The sequence below is a fragment of the Harmonia axyridis genome, chromosome 7 (assembly GCF_914767665.1).
Source record: "Harmonia axyridis chromosome 7, icHarAxyr1.1, whole genome shotgun sequence".
In the NCBI taxonomy this organism is placed as follows: Eukaryota; Metazoa; Arthropoda; class Insecta; order Coleoptera; family Coccinellidae; genus Harmonia; species Harmonia axyridis.
Genome location: NC_059507.1, coordinates 4293223 through 4312893, shown reverse-complemented (window position 1 = coordinate 4312893; position 19671 = coordinate 4293223). Strand labels below are relative to the sequence as shown.

The following is a 19671-nucleotide window of genomic DNA, read 5'->3' as shown; positions in this document are numbered from 1 at the left end:
AAATCCGAAAGCTCGGCAAAGAAAACAGAGTATTTTTTTGGTGTAAAACTTGGTCGATTCCCTTAGAAATCATTCTGTATAAATCACGACCATTACTGCATCTAAGTTATATATATATATATATATATATATATATATATATATATATATATATATATATATATATATATATATATATATATATATATATATATATATATTATAAAGGGTGTTTTTTTTTCAGAGCTATAGAACTTTAAATTGCAATAAAACAACGATGGGTTATTCGATTGACATGAATTTCATTTATCCGCAAGATAATCTTGTGGCATTACATTTTAAATATGATTTCTGGCATATGACCGCCACGGCTGGCTCGGATGTAGTCCAATCTGGACGTCGAATTTTCGATGACTTTTTCCAACATTTTTGGCCGTATATCGGCAATAACACGGCGAATGTTGTCTTCCAAATGGTCAAGGGTTTGTGGTTTATCCGCATAGACCAATGACTTTACATAGCCCCACAGAAAGTAGTCTAGCGGTGTTAAATCACAAGATCTTGGAGGCCAATTCACAGGTCCAAAACGTGAAATTAGGCGGTCACCAAACGTGTCTTTCAACAAATCGATTGTGGCACGAGCTGTGTGACATGTTGCGCCGTCTTGTTGGAACCACAGCTCTTGGACATCATGGTTGTTCAATTCAGTTATGAAAAAGTTAACTCCCTCCCAAATAATATTAAAAATATAAGAGATGGAACATTTTCCAAAGGAATATTATATAAATATCTTTCAGAATTGGAGCCTTATGATTCAGAGGAATTTCTAAGTTAATTATGATTGTAGATATAGGTATATTTCTTCCGTTTTGACACTCTTTCACTTCGTGTCCAAATAACTTGTAGTTTTATGGATAGGATTTGAAATACAGAACCATTATTATATCTGGCCTGAACCACAGCTGGCATCACTAGTGCCAAACCAATTCTATATCTTATCAGTATCAACTGAATCAAAATATTGAAGGTTGAGTGACTCTTTTTAATGGACCGAAACTGTTTGAAGTTGGTAACTTGATTTGAACGTGACCGATGAACCACCGACGATGCTGAACACTATGGTTGCTCAAATGCATCAGTTGTTTCAGAAAACAAATAAAAAGTCCACGAAATTGTTTTGAGCGAACATTCAAGGTCTCCTGAACCTTCAAATTTGTTGAAATTATTCATTCACAAATATCATTTATATTTAATTATAGATATCACTGCGAGTGTGCTATCTAAAAATTATAATTCAGTGAGATTCATGAATAATCATCAATTTGCCTGGCAACCAACAATTAATTTTATCAGATTTAGGATTCACCCCAATTCCACCCTTGACCGCTAATACCCTTATTCCGGTTGCTAGGCAATTACTAGGGTTGAAGTCATGGCGTTTCAACTATGTTTTTCAATAGATTGTTCCACAGAACAAACAATAATATTTATCTTTATGGAATTCTTTCTCGTCGATTTTCCTGCACCAACCCTGCGTTTTCACCACCTGAGTGAGCGATGAGAACAATAGCACCTGAATTCCCGCTTTTTATGTATTTTTTATGCAACAAGTCATGCCAAAGTCCATACATATGGATGGCAAGAGAAAACTTCCCATACACATTTCGGGCTTTCATGTATTGTTATGTTCATTGCGTTCAAAATATACAACAAACACAGCACATTGAAAAGCAAAATACGGTGAATACGGTCGTGAAATTGTTTCAATTTTTTTATCCATATTGTTCGTCTTCAACTTAGACCAACTTCCTTAGTTCACAAAGAACTGTTTATATTGTATTCTGTTGGCAACATTTATTTTCTAAAGTCAATAAGAAAATGTGAAAGGGGTTGTCCATTTGCACCCAATCGAGAGAAAATTTAAAACGTAAGAATAAGTACATAGCTTTTAAAGGGTGTGCCTTGAAATAGATCTCTTACATATCATTAAAATTAGGTTTAAGATTTAATTTGAAGGGGTTTCGTTGCACTGCGATCTTATGGTCTATTTTGCCCCCCATTAGAGCTATTCTCGCCTTTACGTGCATCTACAGCTCGTCCTCCAGTTCCAGAGTTCTTATGAGCTCCAGTATGTGGGATGGCTTCAAGGAGACTACTTTCTCACTTCTATTAGTTTCTGGTTCAAGGCAGATTTTGCGTTGGCTAGTGGCATTCCGTCACCAGATGATCTGGAGTTTCTTCCTCCTCCACACAGAATCTGCACTCGTCATTTTCTGCTAGACCCATTCTCATGAGGTGTTTCCTGAAGTGAGCAAGCTCCATGAAAAATCCAGTGACCAGGTGTAGCGCATTCAAGCTAAGATCGAGAGACTATTGGATGTCGCAGTTTCAAAGAAACTTTTTGGAATGATTCAAACCAAAAAGATTCCGCCAGAGTGTTTCTTTTCCGGTTTTTTCTTTTCCTGAAACTATTTTTGGTAGGTAAATTTGCCTATAACTAAGAAAGGATACGGGTCCGATGAAAGGAGATTGTGCTCCTTTCGTTGGCCTCTTAATTCCTGAGTGATCGGGAAACCAGACTAAAAAGACATTGTTATTCTAGCCTTTTTCGTTGAGTTTTCTTCGGCATTCCAATACCATCTTAAAATCGATGATATGTGAGTTAAATGCTTTGATTGCAGCCTGACTATCAGAATATATCGCAATAGCGCATTTCATTATTTTTTTTTAACTGGGATTCCGTTCTATTCAGTATCGTGGTGAAGGTTTCTCGACACTAATTTATTTTTCGTTACAAAACACCCTGCACAAAATCCAAGATGTAAAGGGTGTTTTTTTTAGAGCTATGAACTTTAAATTGCTAGAAAACAACGATGGATTATGCGATTGACATGAATTTTATTTATCCGCAAGATAATCTTCTGGTATTACATTTCAAATATGATTTCTGGCATATGACCGCCACGGCTGGCTCGGATGTAGTCCAATCTGGACGTCCAATTTTCGATGACTTTTTCCAACATTTGTGGCCGTATATCGGCAATAACACGGCGAATGTTGTCTTCCAAATGGTCAAGGGTTTGTGGCTCATCCGCATAGACCAATGACTTTACATAGCCCCACAGAAAGTAGTCTAGCGGTGTTGAATCACAAGATCTTGGAGGCCAATTCATAAGTCCAAAACGTGAAATTAGGTGGTCACCAAACGTGTCTTTCAATAAATCGATTGTGACATGTTGCTCCGTCTTGTTGGAACCACAGCTCCTGGATATCATGGTTGTTCAATTCAGGAATGAAAAAGTTAGTAATCATGGCTCGATACCGATCACTATTGACTGTAACGTTCTGGCCATCATCGTTTTTGAAGAAGTACGGACCAATGATTCCACCAGCCCATAAAGCGCACCAAACAGTCAGTTTTCCTGGATGTAACGGTGTTTCGACATACACTTGAGGATTAGCTTCACTCCAAATGCGGCAGTTTTGTTTGTTGACGTAGCCATTCAACCAGAAGTGCGCTTCATCGCTAAACAAAATTCGAGCGATACGTATTCCGCACAGAACCATTATTTTCGAAATAAAAATTGCACTATTAGCAAGCGTTGTTCAGGCGTGAGTCTATTCATGATGAATTGCCAAACCAAACTGAGAATAAATCACTTGACAGCTGTTAAATCGGTCGCCATCTTGAACAGTAATGCCAACTCAAAGTTATCTATCTTAAATAACATATATATGAAACAACGCATATATGATTGAACTCAACAATTTAATTACGAAGGGAACAAACAAGAAATAATATTTAACCTGATAATGACAACAATTAAATAATGCACAGTCGACACATCTTATCGATATTTCGCATCGAATATAATAGATGGATATTTGAAACTGTGTTCAAGCAACCTAGGAAATTTTCTCCGAGTTCATTTATATTTTCGAAATTATTTTTATGAAATATATCTAGATTCAAATTTTGTAGAAATTAGTAAAAAGCATAGAAATAATCAGATTGACAGAAGGACACTGCTCTTGTTATAGAAAGCTCAATTTTTCTGTGTTCATCAACAGTTGAAACCATAGAAATATTGGGACTCTTAGATAAAAAAAGGTTTTTGACCATCTTCTGTTATTTATTTTAACATAAACCATAAGATGTTATATATTTTTGAAATCAGAAAGAATTAAGCTTTCAAAAAATGGCATAGAAATCTAGTGTTCCCATTTAGAAAAACATAACTTTGTGTCATAGCTTCGTAATTAAAGACCCTTTTGAAAAGACGAGCACGCCACTGGATTCTACGTAAAAAAGTGCCTGTATAATGTTTTAATTTCAGAGCTCTATCATCAGTATTAGCGGAGATACAAATGTTTTTCGATATCGCCATTTTTCCAATTTTCGCTTATAACTCGAAAACAAAAGAAGGTGGCCAAAAATGAATACTACCCTTGTTAGTTTCTCAGAAAAAGAGATCGAGAAGTGGGTATCAGATTTTGTCTATCACCTCAGGTTTAAAAGTTGTAGTGCTAAAACATCGAAATTTGCCCACCCTGTACAATGTAGTAAGTGAATCCACCAATCATCGGCGATCTAATTCATCATGTGTTGCGAAACTCCGTTCCCAAAAGCGCGGGTAAACAATAACATGACGGAATTTCGCTTGCAGCATCGAACGCAATTTACATTCTCACAAATAATAATTAACGAAAGGCCAGTATTGTATAATGGCGAGCCAATCGTGCAAACTCTCTTCGCGAGAGGGAAGTGAATATAAACATAATGAAACTCTCGCGTGACTTAGGGTCACAGAACTTGTGGCATGTGCTCGGCTTGCTCAAGAAACTCGAATCCCATGATTACATGCTATCAGAGCAGCCGGTCTCTCGAACACCGCAATACGCCAAAACTGAGCAATTAGAAAAATCGAAAGGAAAGCCCCACAGAGTAGGAGGTCTTGAGGTTGGATCGAAGAAGCTATGTGTTTTTCTAGAAATCGATATGAATTGTGTGTTAACGTAACAGGCATATTGAAAAGTCCCCGGTCTACCATAGTAAAACACATTTTTTTCGGCAAAATTCGATTTTATTACTCAACATAGTTGCCTTCGAGGGCGATATAGCGATTATAGCGATCTTCCAACTTTTCGATACCATTTTTTTAGTACGATTTGTCTTTCGCTTCAAAACAGGCCTCAGTTTCGGCGATTACTTCTTCATTTGCTAAATTTCTTTCTCTAATTCTGTGGTTATTCCGTTCATTCTTCCACATCTTGTAGAACAAAATCGTGCGAGAATATATCAGAAACGCACAGTTTTCATGGTTATATTTTATTATTCTATGTTGGTACTCCGAACTTTCCGCCACGGCTTTATCTATCAATTCATCAATTTGCCTTAAAGAAATCAGTTCTGCCAACCAACATTTTTCAAAGCAAAAATCACTAAAATATATTTATGGAAATATTTCATTAATTTCAATGAAAATGCAATGAATTAGAGAAAATAATGTATAATACTCGTACAGAAGGCTCATTCTACCACTCGTTCATTCCAAAACTCGCCACTTCGTGGCTCGTTTTTGAATTTTGAACTCGTGGAAGAATATCAATGCCTTTTGCACTTGTATTATAAATAACTATTCCAGCGAGCATTCTTTTGAGGTCTGAGAGCAGGAAAATGTTGCTGGGAGCCAGATCTGGCGAATACGGTGGATGAAGAAGCAATTCGAAGCCTAATTCATGCAATTTTGCCATTGTTTTCATCGATTCGTGACACGGCGCATTGTCTTGATCGAACAGCACCTTTTTTCATTCAAATGGGGCCGTTTTTTTAACGACTTCATCCTTCAAACGATCTAATAAAGCTATATTATTATATAGCGTTATTGGATCAACAGAGATTATTATCTCTGTTGATAGTCTGGCCTTTTGGAGGTAATCAATGAATATTATAAACTGCGCATCCCCGAATACTGATGCCATAACCTTGCCAGCTGACTGTTGTGTTTTTCCTCGCTTTGGATTCGGTTCATATTGTGCAGTCCCCTCAGATGACTGTCGATTGGACTCCGGAGTGAAATGATGGAGCCATGTTTTATCCATTGTCACATATCGAATCAAAAATTCAGGTTTATTGCACTTAAAAAGCTTCGAACACTGCTAAGAATCATTAACACGTATGTACAAATATTCGTGAATGATATGATGTACACATTCAGATGATATCTGAAGGTTAACGTGACTTTAATCTGGCAGTTATAGTATTCGGAGGTAACATAAAATTGGAAATACGTTCGGGTAAAAATCAAATTAAACCAACTGCAACCTGTCTACAAATAGGAGGTGGAAGTATATTGTTCCCATTGCATGATTTCCAAATTTCATTGTCAAAAATAATAAACCAGAAAGAAACAAATTCCTATTATATCATGATGAAATTGAAGACCACAAAATTCCATCACCACATATTTCCGAGCATTAAACGAAAACAGAGAGATGTTTTCCAACCACACAGCCTCAATAATATAAACGCCAAGGTTTCGTGATGCCTGTTCAACCCGAAAATATTTCTATGTGCCTGTTATTCGCGTTTCGATGAAATCTTCATGTTTACCCTCTGCCATCTACGCAAAATGGTGATGTAACTCTGTTCCAAACAACGCGATAAAGGTACGGAGAGTCGTAAAGTTCAGGAAGCCAAAGTTATTCAGCAAAATGCACGATAAAAACGTATTATTATTCGGTTTCATTCGGGTTTCTACACGTTAAAATATACAGAAACATTATGCTCGCTATAAAACGCATATAAAATTCTGTTAGCACCTGTGAATTCATTGAAATTTTTCTGTAGTGTACTACAACAAGTGTTCTTTTAAATATGTAAATTAATAACAAATTACTTTCGTACTTTGTTGCCGAATGCATGAAAACATTTTCGCAATATTTAATACATGTGATAGATTTATTATAATAATTAAATAAATTTATGGTACAAGGTACATTCACTCCCAAAAATTTCGCATCTTGTTTTCAGCAAGATTATGTAAATCTTCTTGAAACCTTCGAAATTAATAATAATAATAATGGAAACGAAACAGATATCGAAAACCTGCATCATGAAATGAGAACTTAAGTTGGAGGGAACAAAAACCATCCAAACACCAGCATCGAGAGGACAACACTGCACAGGAATAAAGGGGGTCTACTAGACATCAACTTGGTCAAAGGCATATAGAAATCCTAGGATCATACTTCGGAGATCAAGCCAGCACCTCAGAGCTCTGCCAAACATTGTGTGAACCAGACGAATCAACTCCTCCACCACTACACAAGAAGCTCGTTTGTTACAAACACCAACCTCATAAAAATTACAGAATTGAAGGCATCAGTGAACCAGGATCATGTTGACATTACAGCGTCTTAGTATTGACTCAAATCAAGTGGAATGTATCGAGAAATGACAGGTTTTCTTCTAGTCATTCAAAAATCTCAACGAGAAACTATCGCAAATATTTATATCAAGGATTGAAGTATCACTGAAGATCTTGGAGAATAAAGTTTTAGGCTGATTAAACAGTATCTCACATTAGACAATACTCATCAACGTAGCAATCCTAAATAATAACATGCGTCGAAAGAAGGTGGAAAAAAATTCAAAATGAGGTACCTCGAATTTCAGATAAAGCACCAGTGAGGAATAATTTCTACAAGAACTATCTCAATTATTATCATCCAGGTCACGCTGAGGTCTCTGGAGCCCCATAGCCAGGGGTCTTTGCTGACATGGGAGTGTCGTAATACCATAAGTCAGCTGGCCAGAGGCAACTCCACTATGGGTACCGAGCCATTGTGTTATTGAAGGAAATGAAAGACCTGACGAACGAAAAAACATCAAGGTTAACACATGTTAACCCTAATCCTTTATGTGGGCTTGAAAAAACCACTATATAAAGCAGCGGTCCAACAATAGCAGTTAGATAATAGAATATCCTCTAGAGAAACACTCCTGGTCTTGCTCAGGCATAGAAATTTGCTTCCTTCAACCTATTCCAGAAAGCTCTTGAAGTTGTCACGAGCTGAGCTATTGGTGGGACTGCTGATAGGGCACTGTTAGTACAAACACCTTTTGTACCGCATGGGTAAGTTAGCAGATGATATTGGAGGCTCTGTGAAATGGACGTAGAAGCTGAACACATGGTATGCAAATGTTCAGAGGTGACTGGCATAAGAACCATGGGAAAGTCAGTCCTGGATACTCACGAGGTAACAGCAAAGAATGTTGTCACTTCAACTTATTTATTGACTTATTGTTATAAAATATATCCATTTTTGATGATGATGTATAAATAACGACAAATTGATATTGAATGCTCTTGGACTCGGAGCAGACGATCATGAAGATTATTTGTCGTTTATCACCAATGACAAGAGTTGTTGAAATGATTATTGCAAAATTCAAATTATAGTGGTAACCACAATACTTACTGCCGTTATTCACACGAAATAACGATAAATAGACAAATAATTCATGTAGTTCAAAGCAACTTTATGGTAATGATATACGTGAAAACATAACCTTTAAATCCCACGCAGGTATCAACTCTGCAAAACTGCACTGATGGCATCAGCATAAATTGAATTCGATCGATAGCACAACGTTATAATATTATTATATATAATGGTATTTATTCCAGTATATGTCGATGGAAAATATTCGCTGTATGGACGATAATGTCAGGTCTTGTTATGAATTTCACAGACAATTTGCAGTTATGCAGATCAAGCAAATCGAGTCACAATTTTTGTTCGACCCAATTGTATAATGTTGCCCGTTGGGCTCCTTTCTTATCAACAATTACTTGCAGTCTCTTCCGTTAGATTACTTTCAACTAATATTCCTAAGTATGTCAGAGACAAATCGAGAAAATCAGTGAAGTGAAGTCAGTTTTTTGTCGACATTTGATACTTCAAGAATCTTCCTCTTGATAATGAAATAAACATCCATTGATTTCTCTCAAATTATACCTACCCGTTTTTTTTATTATCGAAATGAAATCTCTTCTTGGAAAACTCATAACAATATGTTTTACTTCAAGGTTTTGCCCCAAGTATTTCTCACGTATCTAGGTTAAAATCCTGAGATACAGTATCTGTCATATATCAAATATTAAAAGTATCATGAATGAATTCTGCTTAAACACGGAGATGCATTGTTGGTTAGAACCACTTTTCTGACTGAAAGCTGTTGTAACACGGTTGAGATTATTTTCACCGTTGAAACCCTTAGAACGTGTCAAGATGTTACAATTCTCAAGAGAACGAGTGTCTGTTCAAAATGTGAAAACTCTGGTAACTCATTTCGTCAGTCTCTGCGCTAAAAGGACAATTGAGGTTGCAACCACATTTTATTTTCCAAGCCAAAGCTGCTGGTTTTCACATGGATTACGTTCTGGAATTGTACCTCGCAAATGAGAATATGGTGAGATTTTCACATCTCGTCGTTTCAGATGTAAACAGAAGGGCATATATGATTTATTTCATGCTGAATACAAGATTGGTTTGTGGATCATTTTCCCGACGTCATCAAAAAATAGTTTTTCATAATACAAATAATATTTTATATTTATCAATTTCTCTAATTCACTGAATTTTATTGAAATCAATAAAATATTTCCTTAGATACCATGTAGTGATTTTTGTCGCAAAACGGCGAAAGCAAAGTTTTACACTAATAGAAAGAGTTAATGAAAGTACTAGAAGCCTGCTTCTCAATTAAATTGGTTTGGTCTCTATACAGGGTGTTCCTAAATTGTTGGTAGAAACGAAAATAGGAAATTGCTTTGATAACGATTTTGAAGAAAAGTACTTCTACTTTTTTGTATTCATTATACTAGTGTTTCGAATCTGTTCGCTGCTTAATGGGTTAATTCGTATCAAAACTTCTAATTAATTTATTCATCACAGCTTACTTACTGGATCTTCATAATATGCTCCAGAATTTTCCGACTATTTACTCAATTTTTCAATAATTGGAATATGCTCTCTCTCGGAAGTGGAAGCGTCAGCTATGAAAACCTATTCTTCGACGCTTGCTAAAAAAATCAGTTGTTCTCAGCTATTTCCTGTTTGAATCTTCATTTTGAGAATTGCTCTAGAAATCCTATCCACATCCATAATCAAAGTTGAGTTCAGCGTGGGAGGCCAACATTCCGATTCTCTCAATACATCCAACGTCCTCCACAATTCACAAATTCCTAGAAATAGATCGTGGTAAGTGACTATAAATTCGATGGGGGATTCAATAAGAGGAAATCCGTATTGGATGTTCAGGCCTGGAAGAAGGAGAATTCGGAATTTATTTTCTAGCTTTATAGGTGCGTATTCAGCCGTCGCCATTAGCATACTGTCATCGTGAAAATGTCAAGACATCGATGTCCGTCCCGTAGAACTGCACTTTTATGGAAGCTTTCTCGTGTTTTTTCTTAGTCGATGTCGATGTTACGACGTTGCTACGTTGGAAAATGTGAGTAGGTTTCATAAATTAGATAGCGCACTGATAGAAAGGTATATATACCTACTACCTGTGTGTTCTCACAGGGACGTTTCTACATATATGTGACTTGAGAACGATGCTCCTTGGAGATTCTTCCAGCGTAGGTATGTCATGTTGACTGAAAGACTGAAGATTTTGCATAACTATTTCTTTTCAAATCCCTGAGAGGAAGATTTTTTTGATCCTTTCCAGAAGGACCAGGCAACAGCCTAATGGAGAAATTGATTGAGAAATCAATGGATGTTCATTTCATTGTAAATAGTGGGTGTTTTTTTTTCGAGGTATATAACTTTAAGTTGGCATTTCTATTCAAGATGGCGACCGATTTACTAGCTGTCAAGAGGTTTATTCTCAGTTTAGTTTGGCAATTCATCATGAATAAACTCACGCCTGAACAACGCTTGCAAATAGTGCAATTTTATTTCGAAAATAATGGTTCTGTGCGGAATACGTATCGCGCACTACGTCCAATTTATTTTGTTTAGCGATGAAGCGCACTTCTGGTTGAATGGCTACGTCAACAAACAAAACTGCCGCATTTGGAGTGAAGCTAATCCTCGAGTGTATGTCGAAACACCGTTACATCCAGAAAAACTGACTGTTTGGTGCGCTTTATGGGCTGGTGGAATCATTGGTCCGTACTTCTTCAAAAACGATGATGGCCAGAACGTTACAGTCAATGGTGATCGGTATAGAGCCATGATTACTAACTTTTTCATTCCTGAATTGAACAACCATGATGTCCAGGAGCTGTGGTTCCAACAAGTCGGCGCAACATGTCACATAGCTCGTGCCACAATCGATTTATTGAAAGACACGTTTGGTGACCGCCTAATTTCACGTTCTGGACCTGTGAATTGGCCTCCAAGATCTTGTGATTTATCACCGCTACACTACTTTCTGTGGGGCTATGTAAAGTCATTGGTCTATGCGGATAAGCCACAAACCCTTGACCATTTGGAAGACAACATTCGCCGTGTTATTGCCGATATACGGCCACAAATGTTGGAAAAAGTCATTGAAAATTGGACGTCCAGATTGGACTACATCCGAGCCAGCCGTGGTGGTTATATGCCAGAAATCATATTTAAAATGTAATGCCACAAGATTATCTTGCGGATAAATAAAATTCATGTCAATCAAATAATCCATCGTTGTTTTATTGCAATTTAAAGTTCTAAGCTATAAAAAAACACCCTTAGTTATCAATGATGGAAGACTTAATCAGCAAAATGGACGCCACTGCTACGGTTGCAGCACCAAATATTTTCCATATAATTTTCTAGTATAGCATTGTATTATTGCTTTCATAATTAAGGCTTTTCATATAGCTGGTGTGTAAATAATTGCAATTTCTAGAATTTTGATGAATACTATTGGTTCACTTAATTTTTGTTTCAGGGGGGGCTTACGAAAAGAGAAATGGTATGAAGGAACCAGATCACATCGGATGTGAAACGGTGAGTCTTTTTTTTTTGTGACACTGCAAAATCACTACTTACAGGATTATTTGATGCACAGATCAAACAGTTGATTTTTATTGAAAATCAATGGTTGGTCGAAAAATGAACTCAATTTGAATTAACTTGATAAGGAAGAATATAAAGAAAATTTGCTTTTTTTGTTCTTGTATTAATTAAATAGTTTCTACTATCAATGTTAATAATGGATATTAAAAAATTATATATCCGCTAAATAAAAAAAGAAATTATTCTTCGATCATATCAATCCAAAATGGTTCTCCTCCTTTCTTCTTGAAATCAAAAAGTTCACAATAATTAATTATTTCGAATTGAACGCACTCAAATTTTTCCTGTAATACCGCTCTCTTCAAAATAGAAATAGATATGAGTCAATATCATATGTTACAAAAACAGAACAAAAGTATCATATTCCTCACAATTTCTTATGATATTTCATAGTATACCTACTAATTACACCTAATTCCAAACTTAGGGATGGAATTACACTAGAATACAATAGAACATTTCTTTACTTTGAAAAAGAAACAATATTTGTGGTGTTGTGTTGCAGTTGATTATGGCTCAGAGTATTATTTTACAGAATAGGTTTCTGTGAAAACTGATACCTATGGTGCTAACGAGTCCAATTTCAGGTGTTTATATTCAGCGTATTTAGTTCACAAAAGGGATAGTTTCAGAATGGATAATTTGATGCACCCAATTGCAACATATGTGGTTGTCAACTTTTTTTATTCGGATTTTATTTCATTAAAAGTTATCTTTGTTCGAACACTTTGGAGGGAAGTAGAAATGAGTTAAAATACTTGAGAATCAACCAACACTAATGAAAATCAATGGATTAAAAAAATTAAATGATTCTGGGATGATATTCCATAAAATGTGCTCTTATAGTTTTCAAGAGAAGCTTGGCAGCTAGATACTCATTGAATTTAGATAGAAATTTCCAGCTCGAAGTTTGGAAAAAATCGCTAGAAATTGGCCTTTACAAGAAACGTTATAACTCCGGAACTACGGCCTACAGACCGCTCAAATAAAGACATTTATTATAGATCAAGAGTTGATCTATATTACACTCAAATTTTAAGTTCGTATCTTGCCTCATCAGGGGAGCATGCATCGCGAAAATTTTCAAAATTTTTTCGAAAATTTCAGTTCTATCCCTATAACTTTTGGAATTTTTGAAATATTTCACCACTAGCATTTCTCTCGTAGTTTTCGAAATATCCAGTTCGAAATTTGAAAAAAATTGCTAGAAATTGGACCTCTACAACAAACGTTATAACTCCGAAACTACGCCCTATAGACCCCTCAAATAAAAAATATTACAATGTAAATTATTGTTTGAAGAAATTATGTGAAAACCCTATTAAAATCGGTGATAAGAAAGAAGAAATACCTCGTTTTAACTGTAACGTGATGTTCCCTACATATAGGGTGTTTTTTTTCGAGGTATATAACTTCAAGTTGGCATTACTGTTCAAGATGGCGACCGATTTACTAGCTGTCAAGAGGTTTATTCTCAGTTTAGTTTGGCAATTCATCATGAATAGACTTACGCCTGAACAACTCTTGCAAATAGTCCAATTTTATTTCGAAAATAATGGCTCTGTGCGGAATACGTATCGCGCACTACGTCCAATTTATTTTGTTTAGCGATGAAGCGCACTTCTGGTTGAATGGCTACGTCAACAAACAAAACTGCCGCATTTGGAGTGAAGCTAATCCTCAAGTATATGTCGAAACACCGTTACATCTAGAAAAACTGACTGTTTGGTGCCCTTTATGGGCTGGTGGAATCATTGGTCCGTACTTCTTCAAAAACGATGATGGCCAGAACGTTACAGTCAATGATGATCGGTGTAGAGCCATGATTACTAACTTTTTCATTCCTGAATTGAACAACCATGATGTCCAGGAGCTGTGGTTCCAACAAGACGGCGCAACATGTCACACAGCTCGTGCCACAATCGATTTATTGAAAGACACGTTTGGTGACCGCCTAATTTTACGTTTTGGACCTGTGAATTGGCCTCCAATATCTTGTGATTTAACACCGCTAGACTACTTTCTGTGGGGCTATGTAAAATCATTGATCTATGCGGATAAGCCACAAACCCTTGACCATTTGGAAGACAACATTCGCCGTGTTATTGCCGATATAAGGCCACAAATGTTGGAAAAAGTCATCGAAAATTGGACGTCCAGATTGGACTACATCCGAGCCAGCCGTGGAGGTCATATGCCAGAAATCATATTTGAAATGTAATGCCACAAGATTATCTTGCGGGTAAATAAAATTCATGTCAATAGAATAATCCATCGTTGTTTTATTGCAATTTAAAGTTCTATAGCTCTAAAAAAACACCCTCTAGTAGTACATGTAATATCTTAAAATTCCGAATTGATCAATCGTACTTATTTTCGAAATTTTTCATGGCAAAGCGGAAATAACAAATCATGTTTTTATCGTTTCAACGCAATGTTTACAAGTTCGTTGACTCAACAAAATTTGGAACAGCAACTCGGAATCTCTCACGCTTGGCAGCAGGTTTCGGAATTTGCATCGATCTCAAAAAATAAACCAACATAACGTATTCGACGATTCGTCCAGCGTGGACACGATTGTTTACCGAATTCTCCGAGCGATTATCGTCACAGGGGATTTCTGTTTAGAGAAGTGTAAATCAATAATAAAATTAGGCAAGGCCAGTATAACAGACGTGGGAGTCAAAAGAATTCATGGTGTGTCAAAGGAGTGGCCTTTGCTTTCCTTAACCAATCTATAGGAATGTTATTATGGAGATTTATTTCCTTTTTCGCCGTTGAAAAATTCAAGAGATCGACCGAAAGATACAGATGGTCGGAATAAGGAACGTATTCTGAAAAACTTTTACGTCCGAAAATGGACGCACTTCTAAGTGGAATATAACAATAACGTCAATCAGAATCAATCGAAAGACTGTAATTTTATGGTAATTGGTATGAAATTGACTTAGAAAGCTGACATTTTGTGTGGGAGACTTAAGCACTTCTGATTATTCATGAATGGCAGACATAAACATAAAATAATTCGAATCGAGGACTGTTTTAGTCGGCATCCTAGTCTCTCAGAGTTTATCGTTATTGTTGTCGTAAAACTTCTTTCAAATCCACACTGACTCGATCAATTGAATTAAAATTACGATAGAATAGAAATGGGAATCAACCTTAAAAAACTATAGAAACAATACCAATTTTACACTATGGTTCATTGTTTTCTCGTATAGAAAAAATTTCTGAATTTATAAAAAAAGCAATTACGTGAAGTCAGATGCAAAACCAAATAGGTTATGTTATAATAGACTTAACAGGCCAATTGAAAAGTCCCCGGTCTACCATAGTAAATCACATTTTTTTTGGCCAAATTCGATTTTAATACTCAACATAGGTGCATTCGAGGGCGATACAAAGATTATAGCGATATTCCAATTTTTCGATACCATTTTTGTAGTACGAACTGTCTTTCGCTTCAAAATAGGCCTCAGTTTCGGCGATTACTTCTTCATTGGCGCTTAATATCTTTCCAGCGAGCATTCTTTTGAGGTCTGAGAACAGGAAAAAGTCGCTGGAGGCCAGATCTGGCAAATACGGTGGATGCAGAAGCTATTCGAAGCCCAATTCAAGCAATTATGCCATTGTTTTCATTGATTTGTGACACGGTGCATTGTCTAGATGAAGCAGCACCTTTTTTTTCCTCAAATGGGGCTGTTTTTCAATGATTACATCCTTCAAACGATCCAATAACGCTATATAATAATCGCTGTTGATGTTCTGGCCCTTTTGGAGGTAATCAATGAATATTATACCTTGCACATCCTAGAATACTGATGCCATAACCTTGCCAGCTGACTGTTGTGTTTTTCCACGCTTTGGATTCGGTTTATCGTGTGCAGTCCACTCAGCTGACTGTCGATTTGACTCCGGAGTGAAATGATGGAGCCATGTTTCATCCATTGTCACATATCGACCCAAAAATTCAGGTTTATTGCACTTCAATATGATGAAGTTGATGAATAAAATCGAATTTTGAAAAAAAAAATGTGTTTTACTATGGTAGACAGGGGACTTTTCAATTGGCCTGTCAAAGTTGCTTCATCCAGCTGGAATCATATCCCTCAGTGATAGCCAGGAAAGTTTGGTAGTTCTGCCAAAAAACTTTATCGTCACATAACGCTCAGGGGTCGGGAGCATCACGAACAGACCTTGGGTTTTGGTTTATCTAGTGTTGAACTGGTCTCCACAAACTTCATCATTTAAGTGACGATCCTTCTATTATTGGAAAAATTTCTTCGCGCTTTAGTCAAAGAATTCCAATTTTTGTAAAATTTGTGTACGCACAACGCGGGGTACGCTCCTGAGAAACGCTCCTTATAGACTAAATTCCCAAGTGTCAGGCTATCAATCCTTGCGTTCATGCAGTATGTTAAATAGCTATAAACTTTCTTGTAAAGGGTGTTTTTTTTAGAGCTATTGAACTTTAAATTGCAATAAAACAACGATGGATAATTCGATTCACATGAATTTTATTTATCTGCAAGATAATCTTGTGGCATTACATTTTAAATATGATTTCTGGCATATGACCGCTCCGGCTGGCTCGGATGTAGTCCAATCTGGACGTTTAATTTTCGATGACTTTTTCCAACATTTGTGGCCGTATATCGGCAATTACACGGCGAATGTTGTCTTCAAAATGGTCAAGGGTTTGTAGCTTATCCACATAGACCAATGACTTTACATAGCCCCACAGAAAGTAGTCTAGCGGTGTTAAACCACAAGATCTTGGAGGCCAATTCACAGGTCCAAAACGTGAAATTAGGCGGTCACCAAACGTGTCTTTCAATAAATCGATTGTGGCACTAGCTGTGTGACATGTTGCGCCGTCTTGTTGGAACCACAGCTCCTGGACATTATGGTTGTTCAATTCAGGAATGAAAAAGTTAGTAATCATAGCTCTATACCGATCACCATTGACTGTAACGTTCTGGCCATCATCGTTTTTGAAGAAGTACGGACCAATGATTCCACCAGCCCATAAAGCGCACCAAACAGGCAGTTTTTCTGGATGTTACGGTGTTTCGACATACATTTGAGGATTAGCTCCACTCCAAATGCGGCAGTTTTGTTTGTTGACGTAGCCATTCAACCAGAAGTGCGCTTCATCGCTAAACAAAATAAAATGGACGTAGTGCGCGATACGTATTCCGCACAGAACCATTATTTTCGAAATAATATTGCTATATTTGCAAGCGTTGTCAGGCGTGAGTCTATTCATGATGAATTGCCAAACCAAACTGAGAATAAATCACGTGACAGCTGTTAAATCGGTTGCCATCTTGAACAGTAATGCCAACTTAAAGTTATATACCCCGAAAAAAACACCCTTTATAAATATTTGTAGAGTAAATGCAAAAGAATCACGAGTGAAATGAATCTAAACGATAAGTATGATTTTCCATCAACTGCACTCTTCATATAAAGAGCTGTTTCACATTAAGCGTGAAATTGTGGCATGTCATCATCTTTATAACACAAAACACCTCAATATCATAAAGGTTAAACCACATTACCGTCCAAATCCATTCTATTCACAGCTACATCTCCACAACGATGCATTTCCTCTTTCTTCAACTAATCAGTAGTTGTCACTGTTAACGCTTTTTTCTAGGAAACTGTCCGTGGCAGTCTTTTGCCTTCGACACGGCAAAGAATGAACCGAAATAATTGCCACAAACAGTTATTTCGCGTTTCTCTCTCATTTCTTTTCCTACAACATTATCCATAGCGGTCGCTCCTTGGAAGATCGAAATCTTAACTGTAATAGAAATGCGTTGTTATTCTCGATTTGCGACTGATAATTCTCAAGTTATTAAGGATGCGAGATAACAACTCGATGCGTCGATTCATCCAATAACGATGTTGTTCTCGTTTATGTAATTGCTTCCGAGTCTACTCTGAGCTTTGTGGTCGATTTCTGGATGCAAAATGCGTTTCAAACTATTTTAAACAAGTTAAGACTTTTGTTCTGCATATACTCCTGTTTCACTGAGGAAGTTATTAACGAATTAAGTTAAGTGGTATCTACTATCTTCATATGCCTTATTATTTATTGTCAATGATGAACCTTTGGACAGGGTGTATCATAAGTAATTGAAATTTCAATGATATGATCAATCGACAGTCAGCTGAGAGGAATACACACGATGAACAGAATACAAAGCGAGGAAAATACAAGAGTCAGCTGGCAATGTTATGGCATCAGTATTCTGAGATGTGCAAGGTATAATATTCATTGATTACCTCCAAAACGGCCAGACCATCAACAGCGATTATTATATAGCGTTATTGGATCGTTTAAAGGATGAAATCGTTAAAAAACGGCCCCATTTTTGAAGAAAAAAAAGGTGGTGTTTCATCAAGACAATGCGCCGTGTCACTAATCAATGAAAACAATGGCAAAATTGCATGAATTTGGCTTCGAATTGCTTCTGCATACACAGTATACGCCATATCTGTCCTCCAGCGACTTTTGCCTGTTCTCAGACCTCGAAAGAATGCTCGCTGGAAGGAAATTTAGCGCCAATGAAGAAGTAATCGCCGAAACTGAGGCCTATTTTGAAGCGAAAGACAAATCGTACTAGAAAAATGGTATCGAAAAGTTGGAAGATCGCTATAATCGCTGTATCGCCCTCGAAGGCAACTATGTTGAACAATAAAATCGAAGTTTGCCAAAAAAAATGTGTTTTACGATGGTTGACCGGGGACTTTTCAATTGGCCTGTTAGGTTCATTTACCTTTATCACAGAAGGTTAGGTTAGTGCACTTTGTCTGATAAGCATTTTTGCTTTTTCATTTACTTAAATTGACAAGTGACCGGATCCCAGACTAAAAAGAACATGTTATTCTTGCCTATTCTGTTTAGAAGAAACTCCCCTCAAATCTAAATATAATCTAATGAACGAATTCTTCCCGAACCTTGGAATTGATGTTGTATACAGGGTGTTCCTAAATTGAACGTACAAACGAAAAGGGGAGATTCCTTAAGTGAGTTTAAGAAAAAAGAGTCCCATAAACATGGGGTCGCAAACGTTTCGTTTTCGAGATACAGAGTGTTGAAGTTTGAATTTTTTTCAAGTTTTTTTCTCATAGTATCTACACTTCACAAGATATTCAACTGAAATCTGGCATAGATATTACATTTGAGAGTTCTCACCACGTGACATGGCAATTTCGATAGAAGATCTACAGGGTGATATTTTTTCTGGAACACTGCCACCTGTTCTTCTGCAGAACTTTTTTTTGGTGAGCAACTGTAAATTTGAAAAAATGTAAAAAGAAGCTTTGTTCTTATACTAAACTTTTCGGTCTCTTGCAGTTTTGTCGTATCTACCAACGATTTCGAGAAAAAAAATTTTGAACGATTCTCTCGAAATCCTCATGAAAATCCAAATTATGATGGGAAGGCCACTTTGTAAGCTGTGGTGAATGAATTCAGTGTCAGTTTTTATGGAAATTTTCCTGATCTGTAGCGATGATTCATAAAGATTCGATAAACTCGTATAATCAACACAAAAAATGTATTATAACAAGAAACACTCTGTATCTCGAAAACGAAAC

At 36.6% G+C, this 19671-nt stretch overlaps 1 protein-coding gene across 5 annotated transcripts in view; it reads left to right on the top strand.

Moving 5' to 3' along the window:
- Positions 1–19671, top strand: part of LOC123685490 (apoptosis-stimulating of p53 protein 1) — a 262820-nt gene that overhangs the window by 132168 nt on the left and 110981 nt on the right. For all 5 annotated transcript variants that reach the window (XM_045625201.1, XM_045625202.1, XM_045625203.1 and 2 more), the window contains one exon: positions 11933–11991. In XM_045625201.1, coding sequence (XP_045481157.1) covers positions 11933–11991 — 59 coding nt within the window. The remainder of the gene's footprint in view (positions 1–11932; positions 11992–19671) is intronic.